Here is a 15671-nt window from a genome sequence, read left to right on the forward strand (position 1 = left end):
AGATACATTGCCATAAAAAGAGCATTAGTCATTTAAAGACTTGGGCTTGCTATCAAACTTCAGTATTATTTGGGTACAAGCCATAATGTGTCTCCAACAAGCTGGCAAGGAAATCTTTGTCAGATTCCCAGTCTTGTTTCTTTATTCTCTGAGTTGATATTTCCTGATTCGGATTCAAGTGATACTTTTATTTATTTCAGACTCAGAAGTTACTGCATTTATACAAAGACAGCATTTTACTTAGGATTTCTAACTTCTGTCTTTGCTAAACAAATAAGTCTCATTAGCAGCGGTATGAAGCTCTATTCAATCACAGCAATGCTTTGAGCTAAATGCTGCCAGCATGCTATCATCCTCACAGTGCCAACGTTAACACTGGCATGCTTGATAGGTTTATTATATTTACCATCTTAGTTTTGTGTGTAAGCGTTGTAGCGTAGGTTTATCCCCAGAGTAATCAAAATAATAGTTGGGCGGCAGACAGGAAAATAATAAAAATTCTATCCTGCCAATTTAAGAATTGTAAATATAAATCAGTTGAGGAGATAGCTCGGATAGCTTGCTAACTAACACTACAAAAGACAAATGGTAAACATAAAACAAACCATAAATTTAATTTAAGTTGTCAATTGTCAAGATTTCCTGATCAGCCGTAAACACCACGAGCTGAGAATGACCTGATGGCCATTCAATTTGTAATTTCTTGGTGAGAAACCAAAGCAATGGACCGATTGAAAAGTTGGGGGATCACCAGAGTTCTTAAGACCCGATCATCCCGAGGGGAATATGAATGTCTGAACCATAATTTTATGGATATCTATCTAATTTTTGTCGAGACAGTTAGGAGATATTTGGGATACATCCTCAGAGAAGCAGGGGAGCATCTGAATAATATTCGATGCCATGATTGAACATGAAGACATTTCAACTGGATAACTTGTGACCTGCGGGTGATACTATGTGAAAAGTTAAGATTTGAACAAAGTCAAACAGAATTTGTCCTCTGGGGAACATGAGTGTCCATTAAATTCCATGGCCACCCATTTAATAGTTGTTGAAGCACATTGTCAAGATAATAAGTCTGGACAAAAATGGCAGAACTACTAATTTGCTAACATTGCCATCCCAAGAAACACAACTCTGGCAATGCTAAAAAGGGTTTGTTAGTAAAGCCTTTTATTCTTCACTGAGATACTGTGTAATGTAATTTAGATTTTCCTGCCCAAACTACCAGTACCAGTGTCCAAAGGTTTTAAACAATACCCACTCATACTGCAAGCACAACTCAACTTTCAGTAGAAAGATCACCCACCTACACTGAAAACTATTAAAGTTGGCTAAAGTCAGGGTCACATAAGGCCAAAATTGGATTTTTCTAATCTTAGGTTGCAACACTGAGAAGCAAGGAAAAGGCACACCTGCTAAATCCATCTCCCTTTGGATTGGCCTTACAGTAAACTCTGGCTGTTTGGGTCATTTTTCTGTACTGCACTGTACCACATTTGGAAAACCTCCAAACAACACAATGTTTAATGTGACTTTTATAACCATGTGTGAGTCTTAATTTTAGATACACAACTGTTTACAATGGCCATTAAGGACCATTATGGATAACACATGTCTTACTGTCCTGCCATTATCATCAATCCAGTCTATGCGCTTCCTCTTTGATGAAACATATTGACATCTGTTATTTTAATTTTCACATCAATGCTAAGCTTATTCCATGAGCACTTTCCCTCTGGCTGAGACTATCTGCACACATCTTTTTATGAATGTGAACTAAACCAGGGCATCAAAACCACAAGATTTCATGTGGCTGTGGAAAGCGTAGATGGAAGCCGGAGAAGGAATTAAAAAGCCGGCAAATAAATTCATTTACAAGGAAGAGACGTCACCACATTTCCTACTGGTGCAAAGTTTTACAAGCTCCCCAAATACAAACGACAATTACATGCTGTGGAAATGCTACACAAATACTACCTAGGTTTGGGCATGCGAGGCTGGCTCTGTTGAAAGAGAGAATGCTAATGCTCCAACTGGAGACTGTTGAACTTCTGAGGAATGATATTTCCACTGGAGTTCAAACTGATATGGGCTTGTGAATACTGAAAGCAGAAATTTAAGCTTAACATTGCCAATAGTTTCTGCCAACATTCAACAAGTACTACAAGTTCTCCCCAGACTTTGACTCTAGGGAGGATAGAAAAGTCTCTTAAAAAAAGGTTGTAGACAACACGACACACATTTAACTTCAACAAAAAGAGGCCAATCATTAATTTGGTCCCGATTTCCACATGTCAACTTAAGTTGACCAAACGATCTTATCTCAAAGCAAATTTAGATTTTGTTCTGGGACTTTCAACAATATGAACTTTGTCAGAAGATAGCGTTTAGCCACGTGTTATGGCATTATAGCTTATGTTAAAGTCTGTAACGCTTTATTAGTATTTCATGGACCTGTCTTCCATGTGAGCATGAGTAATTATTTATACACCAACAATTCCATGAAAACTGGAAAAGAAAAGCTGTACTGTAACCTTCTTTGTCTACTCCCACTTTTAACTCCCACTCCAGTCCGTCTCAGCTCCAACCCAGCCCCCCTATACACAACAAACGGTGGCCACATCAGAGCCTGCTGGTGGCCTGGGGGGAGCCACAGTCATTCCGGCAGGCTGCAGGCATTAGTCGGAAAGTAATTAGGGTAAAAAGTTCAACCACAGCTCCATGTCTGCAGAGCTGCCCAAAATACACTTCCATCACTGTTAATACTGCACAAGCACTGTAATGGCCAGCGTTTTGGAAACACGGCTACCTGTGTTTATGTGAGCATTTATGTTCATATACAAACGTTTACTCATTCTTAGTGTTTTAGTGTTTATATATAGAGAGATATTTATATCTCTCTATATATCTATATTGATAAAATATAGCTATATTTAGCTACAGATGCAGCAAAATAGCAAACAAACTTGTTGAATCTGATAATACTATCTACTACAAAAGGTGAACCACGAAAAAAAAACTATCTTCCAACTTAAAGAACAATTCAATAATAAGTAGTGTAACAATGAAAAGAATGTGAACATGGGAATTACTGTATATGCAGTCCATAAATCCTGCTTATTTCTTCTTCCTTTGACAGCAGTGAAGTGGATATTAATATTCATTCCCTAAACCATAGCTTGCATTAGATCCAATTTTAGCCATTTTAGCCTTGTGTGCCAATTTTCTGTCCAAGTTAAGTGGAAGCACTTGACACAAGAAACATCTGGTCATGGAGCAGTTCTTTATTCTTCTTTGACATCTCAAAGCTGGAGGCCTATCTAGAAACGTGACAAGTTAGCTTAGTCTTCTATCTGTTTGTGCAAAACGATTTGAGCTATAGAACAGCTTGATGCCAGTATTCAGCATTTACGTGTTTCAATGCCAAACATTTTATGATTATTTTATTCTGAAAAAGACTCACTTTCAAACCTCAAACCTTCAAAAAAAAAAAAACACTCCTGACCGGAGGTTGAAAATAATTTCAATAGTTCCTCCCAAATTCTGACATTTTTCTCCCTGAAAATAGGCTGTCATTGCAATGACTGAACAACTGAAATTCTACTTTTAAACCAGTCTGGTTCTGCAGTCAAAACAAATCAGAAGAACTTTTGTTTTGACAGAAGCCACTAACTGTGACAGAAGACATGAAAAGTCAGATTAGCCAATGACTAGTTTAAACAAATTGGGGAAAGCTTCTCTAACCTGGATATGGCCCTCTGAAGGCCTCATCAAAACAACAAGATATTCTGAGGGGAGCAGAGGGAAGTAAATCCATGACAGAATTCATCTTCTACCCCTTATACGTGACATGGTATGAGAGATTCAAGTTTGATTTAATACTGCTGCCATAAAGTCCATCAGAACAAAACACACATAAAGTTTTGCAGGTATTTGTGACCAAGTTCATGATTTTAGTTTAACATGTTGGCACAGAAAGTACACCTGAAGGAATGTCATTAGTTTTGGAGCTTTATTGTCATAAACCAGCACATTGGAAACATTTTCACCTGATGATGACGCTAGAGCAGGGGTGGGCAAACTACGGCCCGTGGGCCACATCCGGCCCATTGGTCTTTTTAATCCGGCCCGCCGAAGATTGGTACAGAATTGCCCAAATCAAATTATATCATAATTATGACTGCATTCATTTGACCTTGTCCTGTGATACCTGGCGGTCCACCAGGTGGCGCACTAGGCGCAGTGATACATTGACTTGATTTTGCGGAGGCCGGGCTGCTCTCTGTTGTTACTCTGCTGCTGCTCTGAACACATCTGCAACAATGAACGGGCCAAAGAAAAGAAAAGTCGACAGCGAGCCCCGAGTGTTTCATAAGGAACGGACGACTAAATCCTTTTCCACTGAAGTCCGGTCGAAGGCCGTGTGTCTTATTTACCAAGAAACCGTTACGGTTTTAAAGGAATACAACATCAGCTGTCACTTTTCCACCAAGCATGCTAATTGCGCTAACAACCAGTCAACGCGGGAACGGACGGCGACCGCTCGGAGGTCGGCAGATAGTTTGCAGGCTCAAGCCTTTCTCCGAAGGGGAGTTTCTCAAAGAGTGCTGGTAGAGACAGCAGGTATCTTGTGTCTTGAGAGAAGAACAAATTAGAAAACATGAGCTCATCACGCAGGACAGTGACGAAGAGTTAGCTAGCAAGCTAAACAAAAAAGCGGAGTCATTTACATGATATTTCTTGGCACTGGACAAAAGTAACGACATAAAGGACACCGCTCAGCTTTTAATGTTTATCAGATGGATTAATGACAATTTTGAGATAACGGAGGAGTTTTTGGCCGCGAAATCCCTGAAGGGGCCACTGTCTTAAAGGAGAAGTTCAACTCTCTTAAACTGGATGAGTTTTATGCTTCATTAAAGCAGCCAAATTTCCAAACATCCAGAAGATGTCCCAGAAGATGCTGGTGTTGTTTGTCTCTACGTACGTGTGTGAACAGACTTTTAGTGTGATGAACACCAACAAAGCACCTCACAGATCCCAGTTGAGTGATGAACACCTCAGATCTGTTCTGAGAACACAACAAAACTAACACCAGACTTCGATGCACTGACAAAGAAGGTGATCAACAACACTGTTCCCAGTTAAAGTGAATGTACGTATTAACACTGTGATGCCTTTTTTATGTTTATGTTTGACATGTATGCATCTGGTGCTGGCCCGGCCCGTCTGTCAAATTTTAAAAGTCAACGTGGCCCTTGAGCCAAAAAGTTTGCCCACCCCTGCGCTAGAGGAAAAGTCAGAGGATCACCAAAGCACAAAAAGTACAAATTGCAGGGGGGGCATTGATGTCCCTACCAAATAGCACAGCAATACAACCAAAATAAATGAGAAAGTCAGGGGATCAGCAAAGTCATCCATCAGGATTCATCCTGTTTGAACAATCCATCAATAGGTGTTGAGGCTGGATAAGTGAAAACAATGCCCTGCTTGAGGCACTTAAATGAAATTGAAGGTTCCCAAAGAACCAAAAATGTAAACCTGCTGATGCTGCTACAGAACATGAATGTCTGTACAAACGTCTACAGCGATCCTTCCAATACAGTTTGAGATATTTCCGCCTGGACTGAAGTGGTGGAGTGACATTATGGTCCCTGGAGCCCTACCTCTAGCATGACAACTTGAATTACTGCCATGCAGTTGAAAGCCTCCACTGACTAGTCAGGTTGCAGCTGACACATGTTTTTCCAGTCACATAATATATATGTATGGACTACTTTGAAGAAATCTTTATGTGTTCACATGCGTAGTCAATAAAGCTGATTTTGATACAACACAGTTGTAGCTATGACAGCTGACAATGCTTACACAATGGATATTGATGCAAAGAAGCTACAGATATTAAAATCCTTCACAAACATCTTTAACTCAACAGCAGAGAAGACCTTTAAAATTACCACAGTTTCAAAGTGGACACTCAAGATTAGTGTCACCAATTCATTACATAAAGGTTAAATGTGGTCATAATCTCCCCTTCTGTTCTTAGTTATGGAATCATATTCACAAGAACGGGACAGACATGAAGAAAACAGTGCCCTTGACCTTTGGCTACTAAAATGTAATCTGTCATCCTTAAATTTTACTAAACATTTTTGCCAAATTTGAATAAATTTTCTTCAAGCCCTTCTGAGCATGTTTATGAGCAGACGACAGATGCCCGGTCACCAAAATGTTTTCACACTATCCTTGAGTCCAAGTGAATATTTGTGCCAAATTTACAGAAATTCTCCTAAAGCATTCTTGAGATTTTGTTTACAAGAATGGGAGGAAGCAAGATGACAGTGACAGAGAATATTGACCACCAAAATATTATCAGTTCATCCTCGAGTCCAAGCAAACATCTGTGCCAAAATTTTAGACATTTTCTCAAGGGGAGCCTGAGATATCGCATTCACCAGACTGGGACAGACATGAGGTCACAGTGACTTTGACCTTTGATGAGTCCACTTAAACACTTGTGTAAAATTTTAAGAAATTCCCTCAAGGCCTTCTTCTGATAACGGGTTTACAAGAGTGGGACAAATGGATGTGTCGGACGTGAGGACAAAGTGACCTTGACCTTTAGCAACCAAAACCTAATCACTTCCTGGTTGAGTTGAAGTCAACGTTTAGAAAAAATTACCTGAAGGTGTTCCTGAGATGTCCTGTTAACAATAATGGGAGAATGGGAGGTCACTGTGACATTGACCTTTGACTCCCAAAATCGAATCAGTTCATCTTTGGTACCAAGTGAATGTTTGTGCCAAATTTTAAGGAGCTTTGTCATCCCATTTTGGAGATATTGAGTTCACCAGAATAGGACAGACGGATGGACAACCCAAGATCATAATGCTTGTGATGATTTTAGGCCAGTGAAGACTTATTCTAAGACAGATGAATATCAAACCTGGTTAAAGTAAATGTAGCTTAACCAAGCCGCTGCCTTTTTACCTTTCATCCAACATCTGAAGAAAATTACACGAGTACTGCTAAATACTTCAATGTAAAGGGAAGAGGAAAGTTTAAACTTTAGTAAAATAAAATATTAATTGCTTTGACCACAGGGGCCAGGTTTAGGGAGTGAGGTTGTGGTAAAGGTTTGAAAAGTCATTACTAATCATTCAGCCTGTCTGCTGTGTTTATATGCACCACTTCCAGTACTACCGAGTTTAATGTGACTTCCTACTTGAAGGGGGAAAACTGGCGAGGCAGAACACATTTTCGACAGACATAAAACAGACATGCAAGTCAAAATAAACGCTCCGGAGTGAAGCCTGAGCCCTCGAGCTCTGCATATGCACGGAGCAAGTGAGTCTCTGTGTGTGTGTGTGTGTGTGCGTGTGTGTGTGTGTGTGTGTGTGTGTGTGTGTGTGTGTGTGTGTGCGTGTGTGTGTGTGTGTGCGTGTGTACGTGTGTACGTGTATGTCAGTGAAAAGGGGGAAGTGGAAGACCAGATTACAGCCACTCTCATTTCCATGCAGAGGCATGACAAAAGGACTGAGGACAGCTTCATACAGCTTCAACACAAATCCTAGTGACAGTACTGAGTCACTGGGATACCTTCCCTGAGTCACTGATGGGAGCATCTAGCCTACATGCTAAGCTTGAGTAGCACAAGCGTGTGTGTGCGTGTGGTCATAATGTGACAGTGAAGAACACCATAACCTCGGAGTGGATAAAAAGCATCACTTCTTCAAATCCTCTTAATCTGGTGGCTCGTTTTATATAAATGCTTGATGATTTTCATTTAATACACTTTAGAGGATGGATACATCCGGTCCACAGAACAAAACCTGTCATGAAAATGCACGGAAACACAAGGGCTTAGTGCCACAATGGGCTTTTGCCATCAAAAGTGTTTGTGTGGGCTAAATGGAATTTGTTGCTTGCAACCACATAATTAATAACCTGTGTTATTTCACTACAGGATTTGAAGCAGATTTAAATACAATAGTTCAGCAATATAAAATGATGCTTGCTGTACATTTGCCATTTATATTTAATGGCATTTATTGTCAATAGGAGTGGTGGGGGGGTGGAAGGTCTGAGGGATTTTGGATAGGTCTGTTCATGTGTGCTATGCACCTAAATGCAAACGTGGCTGGATCTGCACTCTGCGTCGGGTACAAAAATAGGGCCCAAAATCCCTCTCCTGGCATTTACTAAATCCCCCAAAAATTCGCAGTTTATCAAAATTACATTCACATTTTTACATTACATTTAGTATTTTTTCCAAAATATCTCCTAATGCCTTGAAGTGATTTAGATGCAAACCACCATGCCTTCATTAGATAAGCCTGGATCTACGAATAAGCACATCATTCTCACCTATATGTCACCCACCCCTTCGCCACTCATCTTCAGCTCGAGCTGCAGCTTGATAATACAGAGATCTCCACCCTGCAGGTTGATAAGGACCGGTACCTTTGGTATCAGTGGAGATGAGGAGGGGGCGGCACTGCTGCAACTCCACACTCCCAATCCATTCTTTGATATTGTGGGCTTTATATCTTGAGGATAATTTCATATTAGTCACCTTTTCTGTGTTACTGAAAGTCACCATGAATATACAGAAAAACAACGCAGTATGAAACTGCCTTTTCACGGATTGCTTGTCCAGGCAATGCTTTTCCTTCATGTGAATTGTTGTACAAAAATAATTGTCATTAAAATGATGCTGCTGAAAATAAATAAAGATGATGGTTTTATTCAGAAAAACAATGATAATTGAGTGTTGTGGCCACTGACAAGTTCTCCATTATAGACCTAAATTACTAGTTTTTAATCATGAATAAAGTGTGAATAAAAAAACATTTTCATGATAAAAAGTGCATTATCAAAAAGCAGCAATGACAGAATAAAACACACTTCTCCAGGGTAGCAGTTAATTAGCAGGCCGAGCCGCTTCATACAGCAGGCAACCAGTGACCAGCGATCAGTTGCCATCTATTAGAGAGCTACAGGTCTTCCCTGCATTTACCAAGGTACAATAGTCTTAGAAGGATCTACAGAAATAGGTGGAGATTTACAAATATATTTTTATTAAAAAAATTCTAAGTTGATGTATAAATGATGTACAAAAAAAATACAGATTTATGAACACAAATCACTCTTCATGTATTTGTGCATTGTGTTACACAACTTGACATTTATTTGTGAATACTAATGAGACTAAGAAATGACATTTTCACTGACCACTAGTCCACCCAAATGCTGCCAAATCCACAACACATACTTCAAAATGTCATAGTTCCTCTCGATGAATATTTTTAATGCAACAAAATAGGATGAGCTCTATCTGCCTCTTGAAATGGCAACTAGAGCTTCCTTAAAAAACTAAAGTAAAATAATGAGACAGAAATGTTATGACATTGATGACATGGAGCAGATAAAAGCCCACTGAAGGTGAAAAAAAAGAAGCATCCATTGCTTCACTGGTGACTGATATCTGCTCAGAACATCCATGTGCCAGAACCTTGAAATAGCACGTCCAGTAGTAATCCACATGGTGAAAGATGACTATATTGGTTAAAGGAAAAAGGAACCACATCCTCTCAGCATCTGGAGATGCTGTGAGAGGGTAGCTAGAGTTTGGAAATGTCACTGACAGTTCCCAAACTTCGGAGAACAAAGCACGCTTATTCATCTCTGAACTTCTGCCCAACAAGTGTGTGCACTCAGACACCCACAAACAGCAAAGTGGCCTCCAACTTGGCCATAAAATTTACATCCATTGTGAGACAGCGCCCTTAAATTTCCCACAGTTTTAATACCTGTGGATGTAATTAAACTGAATGAATGTAATAACAACATCAAGAAGGGGAAGGAAACACAAATGCTTTCCAGAAATGTGAGCAGACATACCGAGGTCTGCAATGGCACCAGCATTCTTTACTAATTCCCAAAGCCGACTGGCAGTGTTGCAGAGAGTGAAAGGGACGCATATGTAGCTTTACTGTCAAGAAAATCACTGGATCCATACATTGTTTGGGCTTAACGCATAATCCTTTCCATTGATAAAATTATGTTGAGTGTGCCTGGCTGGAAATCCACAAGTACAGGGCTTCAGCACACATGCTTTTTCCCTTCTCTGGTTTTCCTTTAATTTGCAAATCTTGTAATCTAAGCCTAGAGCTGACTGAACCAACTTCTAAACCAGCACCGCTGTAGCGGCCAAGGCTCCAATCTGTTTTCCATTTAAGTGTCAGGACGGCATCCTTTTTGGTGGTTAACAAAAGCTGTTATTTCAAAATGATTATATGCTAAAAATTGTGTGAGGACCTTAGTAAGTTTATGAACAGACCCAATGGAAAGTACTGCGCCGCACCCGGAAGCCTTTTTCCTTCTTGTCTTTGACCAGAGTGTTATTTACCAAGCACTTCAGTAGGGGGAAGGACCAGGCTGTGCCATTCAGCCAGAGGTCAGGGTTTCTGCTTTTCAACACAGTGCATGTTTTCAGCATTAGTGTCGAGCGACGCCTGGGTGATTCGCCAAACCGTCAAAACGCGGCCTGTCTCAGTGTCAGTGAGGACATAGGAAAAGCAGAAGCAACAGCAACGGCGGCACAGAGACACGGCGGCAGTTCCTGGAAAACATCAAGAAGGTGTTCTCCATCAAGACCCAGCTGAAGACAGACTTCCTTATTTCATTTCCTGGGGAGGATATATTGAGTTAAATTTTGTGTTGCTCTGGAAGAACAGCATAAGTGGAAGAAAGGGAGGGCATGGACTGGGTACGGACAAGCGAGTGCAAGATGTCCTCGAGTCTGTCACTTTTTAAATTCACTTCCTTTCACTGAACAAAGACATGGCATTGCTAGTCCGAGCCCTAAGAGTCCAGGGATCTCCACATCTGTTGAATCTCCATTCTGTCTGCCTGTGGGGCGTTCAGGGACCCCTATTCCAACCACGAGTCACTAAGCCCACATCCCAGGCTCACCTCCCGTTGAGGGAATGTGACGGGTCATCACAAAAAGATGGACATCCTTTGATGACTCATTGCTAAATATTACTTTTAGATGTAGCATTTGTTGTACTGCCTAACACTGTAAAGAGTGGCACACTCCCTACTTTCTAAATACTTGGCATATGGATGCATCAGTCCAGAAGAGCAGGTGGCCAAGCTTTAAGGAGAAAATATTATTTGGGTTCCCATAGCTGGATTAATTATGTGATATTCTGCACTGCCACCTGCAACGCTGTCAGTCAGAGCTCAGCTTATAACATCCTGTTTCTGGTCTTTGCTCAGAGGGAGCAGCAACCGCGTCCTCATTTACTATCATACTTCATAACACCTCCATGCAAACATCGGGATCTATAAAAACAAACTTGACAGGAGAGACTGCAGGCTGAGCAGAAAATTATTGTCTGACCATTGACGCCTCTGTCGACGGACACTAAATTAGTCCCTCTAGGATTTCCAGGCGTTTTTTTGTGACTGTTGCGATCAAAAAAACGTTGTCTCAAAAATTGCGATGTACTTTGCAGTGTCGTTTTGTTGCGTACAATTGTGGGAATTTGTACAAATTGCAAGTCAAGAAAGAAAAATGAAGGAGGAATAAATATGTAGTCACTTCCTTTGATAACAAAATCATAGAAACATTTTAGTTCTAATATTTTTTTTAATTAATTTATTGAACTTAGAGAACCATGGAGCTAAAAGTAAAAAAAAAAATGCAACGTAGCTTTACAGCCTTTCAAAGATTTAGATGCTGTTTAATTCATGTTAATTCAACATATAGACCGACTGGATGCACACAAACAAAGAGACGTCTCCTACAACGTGATGTGTGGATAAAACTAATTTAACATACAGTAATATGTCATCACTTCCATTGATAATAAGCATTTAATTAGAAAGGTTTATTGTGAAGGCCACATTTTCCGCAAACCCCGCAATTCCAGTTTTTCCTGCATCTTCCGGTGAACAGAGTTTTATTTGGTGATGAAAACAGGAGCAGAGCCTTTCTGATTGGAAATGAGGAGTTATTGTTGTTAATAAAGCCAGTTTTGTTTGAAAAGTCTTACTTTATGATGTAATACTTTCAGCACAGCTTCTGCTGAAGAATTTTTTTTTTTCCAAAAAGAAAATCGCAGTCATTTAAAATAATGTCAAGCTCCCGTTTTCTCCTGAACCGTATTGCTTAATTATGAAGGATGTAGCTTCCCCCTGCGTCAGCACTGAGCTGCACTCTTTTCGTACGTAACAGGAGCAGTCTCAGAACTTTTTGATTGCCCCTCAAATGTGCTTTCTATCTTCCACCAAGAACCTCGATTTCTGTGTAAAAACAAAACCTCCTTTTCTTGTTCTTCCTCTTCATCAATGAGGCCCACTGATCAGCAGGCTCATTTATTTGCATCAACATTCGTGGGGAGCTTTGTATTGACCATTTATAGTTAAACATACATGGTTTGTTGCCATAGATCCTTAAACTGTTTCATAAATGAGGCCCCCAGGAGACTCCTACCTGAGTAGTGTTGTTGACCATGTTCATCTTCTAATGGCAGCAGGATTACATGGAAAGTTTCAAAGCTAAGGTCGTCTCAGACTGCTTTCTTGAACATGACAGTACATTTACTGAACTCAGACGGCCTCCACAGTCACCAGTTCCCCTCCAATAAAGCATTTAGTGGAATGAGAGTCACATCATGAAGGCCTACAGATGTGCAACAACTGTGTGATGCTATTAAATCAATATGAATCAGAATCTGTGGAGTGTTTCCTGCACTTTATTCAATCTATGCCACACAGAGAGTGTTAAGGCAGTTTTAAAGGCAAAAGACAGTCCAAGCCGGTTCGAGAGGTGTCCCTAATGAAGTGGCTGCTGAGTTTCTTTAGATTGCAATACATAAAAGGTGAGTGTCACTGTAAAGGCCTATTGAGGTTTAAAATGTCTTCTCGAGAGAGAGAGAGAGAGAGAGAGAGAGAGAGAGAGAGAGAGAGAGAGAGAGAGAGAGAGAGAGAGAGAGAGAGAGAGAGAGAGGAAAGGATGTCGGTTGTATTCTGGTGCATGAACTCACCCAGAGGACCCGGCGCTCTTGCAGACCCCCAGCAGGGGCCTCTTTTCAGCAAAACTGTCCATGTTCAGAGGACCTGAGGAGGAAGAGGAGTCAGAGGAAGCAGCAGATGAGAAACAGAATGATCTGCACACAACAAAGAGGGACATTCTTTAACAAACATGTGAGGCAGGCCTCCAGTGCTGCCCACCCTCATCCAACAGGCAGCCCATTACCATGACAGGAAACGTGCTGATTACATTACTACTGTTGCCCTGCAGTACAATTATGGTCGCAAAATATTTTTGATAAATGACTGTTTTTTTTTCTACCGAATCCACCACTATCCCCGGCATCCAAAACATCAAATCCATTTCATGTAAAGACTTTGGGGTTCAACTCTTATTCTCATCCACTGCTGAGTTTTCTCAAAGGAATCTTTCGGAGAAAAAAAAAATAAAAAAGCTCTGCCTTTCTTCAGAAAAAGCTGTGGAAAAATATAATAAAAGAATAAATAAATGAGGGAAGCTAGAGACATCTTCCAAATGTTGCAAAAGAGAGTAAGATTTTCAGAATATCTCCTTGTTTGTTTTGGGGTTTCAGAATGGAATTACAGCATGGTACAAACCCAGCAGGCATGTTAAAAAAAAATGAAAACATGTTGCATTAAGTGGACTGATTCCATATTTCCCCTAATTGTCTCATTTTTGAAGTCGGGCAGGGGATCAGGGGATTGAGGGAGCAGGGGCGCTTAGAGTGAAGAAGATGTTACCCTTTAGAGGACTGTAATTTGAGGCTTGACCGTAATCAGCCTGAGTTCCTGTGGTATGGCGTGAGAGCAGAAGTGCCTTCCCTACCAGCCCTTAACACTCCCAGCAGGGTCCTTTCTCCTTTCATGTTTCTGTCATCAGACATCATTCCCAGTCGAGATATTGAGCCGTAACATAAATATGCCTCTCGGAGACTTAGTGAAATGGCACATTTACTAAAATAAACTTTCTGGGGAAAAAAATGCAACTTTTGATGAATAGAGAGACTTTGATTTGATCAGTACTGTAATGGACAGTAATTGAAGCAAATACAACTGACTTCCATGTAGACTGCATGTTTGAATGTTACAGTGAGAATGGGTGCATGTTTAGATAATACTATAACATGGCCTGTAACACTGCAGACAACGTGCTTATTGTTAAACTTCATGGAATTACTCCTACGGGGTGGAAGCAGTGTGACTCTGTTGTGAAGACATACACGACCTCAGCTGAAAAAGAGCACAAAGACCCGCAGTGCATATTTCTATGTACTTTCATATTTCCTCAATGCTCATTTGTTTTCAGTCGGGGAACGCACTGCCTCATCTTCCAAGACAACGGAAGATCATAGGTTGTAAACTCTGGAGAGGATGTGGATAAACGCATTGACTGCCTTTGGAAAACCAGAACTTCCTTCTCTATTCTAGGAAAGGGTAACCTTGCCTTATTATAATCAACACCTATTTTCGGGCCTTTATAAATCCGCCCACCCACGACCTCCCATCCCAGACAATTGGCCTTTTAATGGCTCACCACAGTGCAACACTGTTTGCGCCCCAGCAGATTGCAATCACTGTCCTTCATTCCAGTAGTACAATTCATATTTATTTTCTGCTGAGAGAATTACTCCCCTCATGTGTCGGGGATATCTGCTGCTTCTTATTACTGTGGTTTGCTTTCATCCACTTCCAGCGCGCTTCAAATGCTGCCATTGTGTGTTGTTGAAATCTGCCAAAAGACCGGAACATGGAGGGAGAACAAAAAGGCGATTTTCTCACCATAAAAAGCCACGAAACAGCTTTCACAGCACTGATTGACACCTGCAGAAAAGAAATTTAAACTTCACGTCTGGAAAGAGTCTAATCGGTGGAACAACTAAACCTTTTGCACCGCGGCTTTGAGGACATTCACGGTGCATTCAACTTTCCAGTGTCTGTAAAAAGACAGTGGAATCAGTGAAACATTTCTTTGTCAGCGCTGTGACCGTTTCACTGTTCGAAGGGACATTACAAATGAAAAAAAATGTTTTAAAGTTCTTATATTAATTCATGTAAAACAGGATTAAGGTGAGCAGGTTTTTAATCCATGTTTGGTTGTTAACAGACAACTGAACTTGTGGTTGAGATGACAAAAATAACTGCTTGTTTTGGGACATATTTTGCTTAAAAGACAAAAGAGGACTAATTTTAATTGGAAAGATATAATAGATGTATTCTCAAATATGCCCCTACTCATCCTGTAATGTTTCATTTGTAGTAAAGGGACGCTGCAAAGCATTTGTCACACTGGCAACTGAAAACCAACTGGAAAGAATCAACCAAAAGAAATCAAACCAAGATCAACAATATGTTTGTCTGTTAAAAAAGATAAAATGCTGCAAAGTTTATGGTTGAAGTATTATTTAAGAAGGAAAACACATTTTCCACACGGGTAAATTTCAACCTCCAACTTTTTTTCATGTTTTCTACTGTTGCACCTTTGAGTGCTGGGCTGGGTCCACTTCTCTCCAGGTGCCAGACTTGTTTCTGATTGTTGTGATTAAATATTACATTTTTTTAGCTGTTTTTCATCTAATGTATGTGATTTTCTTTGTGAAAAC

General features: G+C 40.4%; 1 protein-coding gene across 3 annotated transcripts in view; it reads right to left on the minus strand.

Moving 5' to 3' along the window:
* Window positions 1-15671, minus strand: part of bcas3 (BCAS3 microtubule associated cell migration factor) — a 358243-nt gene that overhangs the window by 309956 nt on the left and 32616 nt on the right. For all 3 annotated transcript variants that reach the window (XM_069166518.1, XM_069166517.1, XM_069166519.1), the window contains exon 7: window positions 13065-13137. In XM_069166518.1, the coding sequence (XP_069022619.1) occupies window positions 13065-13137 (73 nt within the window). The remainder of the gene's footprint in view (window positions 1-13064; window positions 13138-15671) is intronic.

The sequence above is a fragment of the Embiotoca jacksoni genome, unplaced genomic scaffold (genome assembly GCF_022577435.1).
Source record: "Embiotoca jacksoni isolate LCO1_2020_lvr unplaced genomic scaffold, fEmbJac1.0.p SCAF_39, whole genome shotgun sequence".
NCBI classification, from domain to species: Eukaryota; Metazoa; Chordata; class Actinopteri; family Embiotocidae; genus Embiotoca; species Embiotoca jacksoni.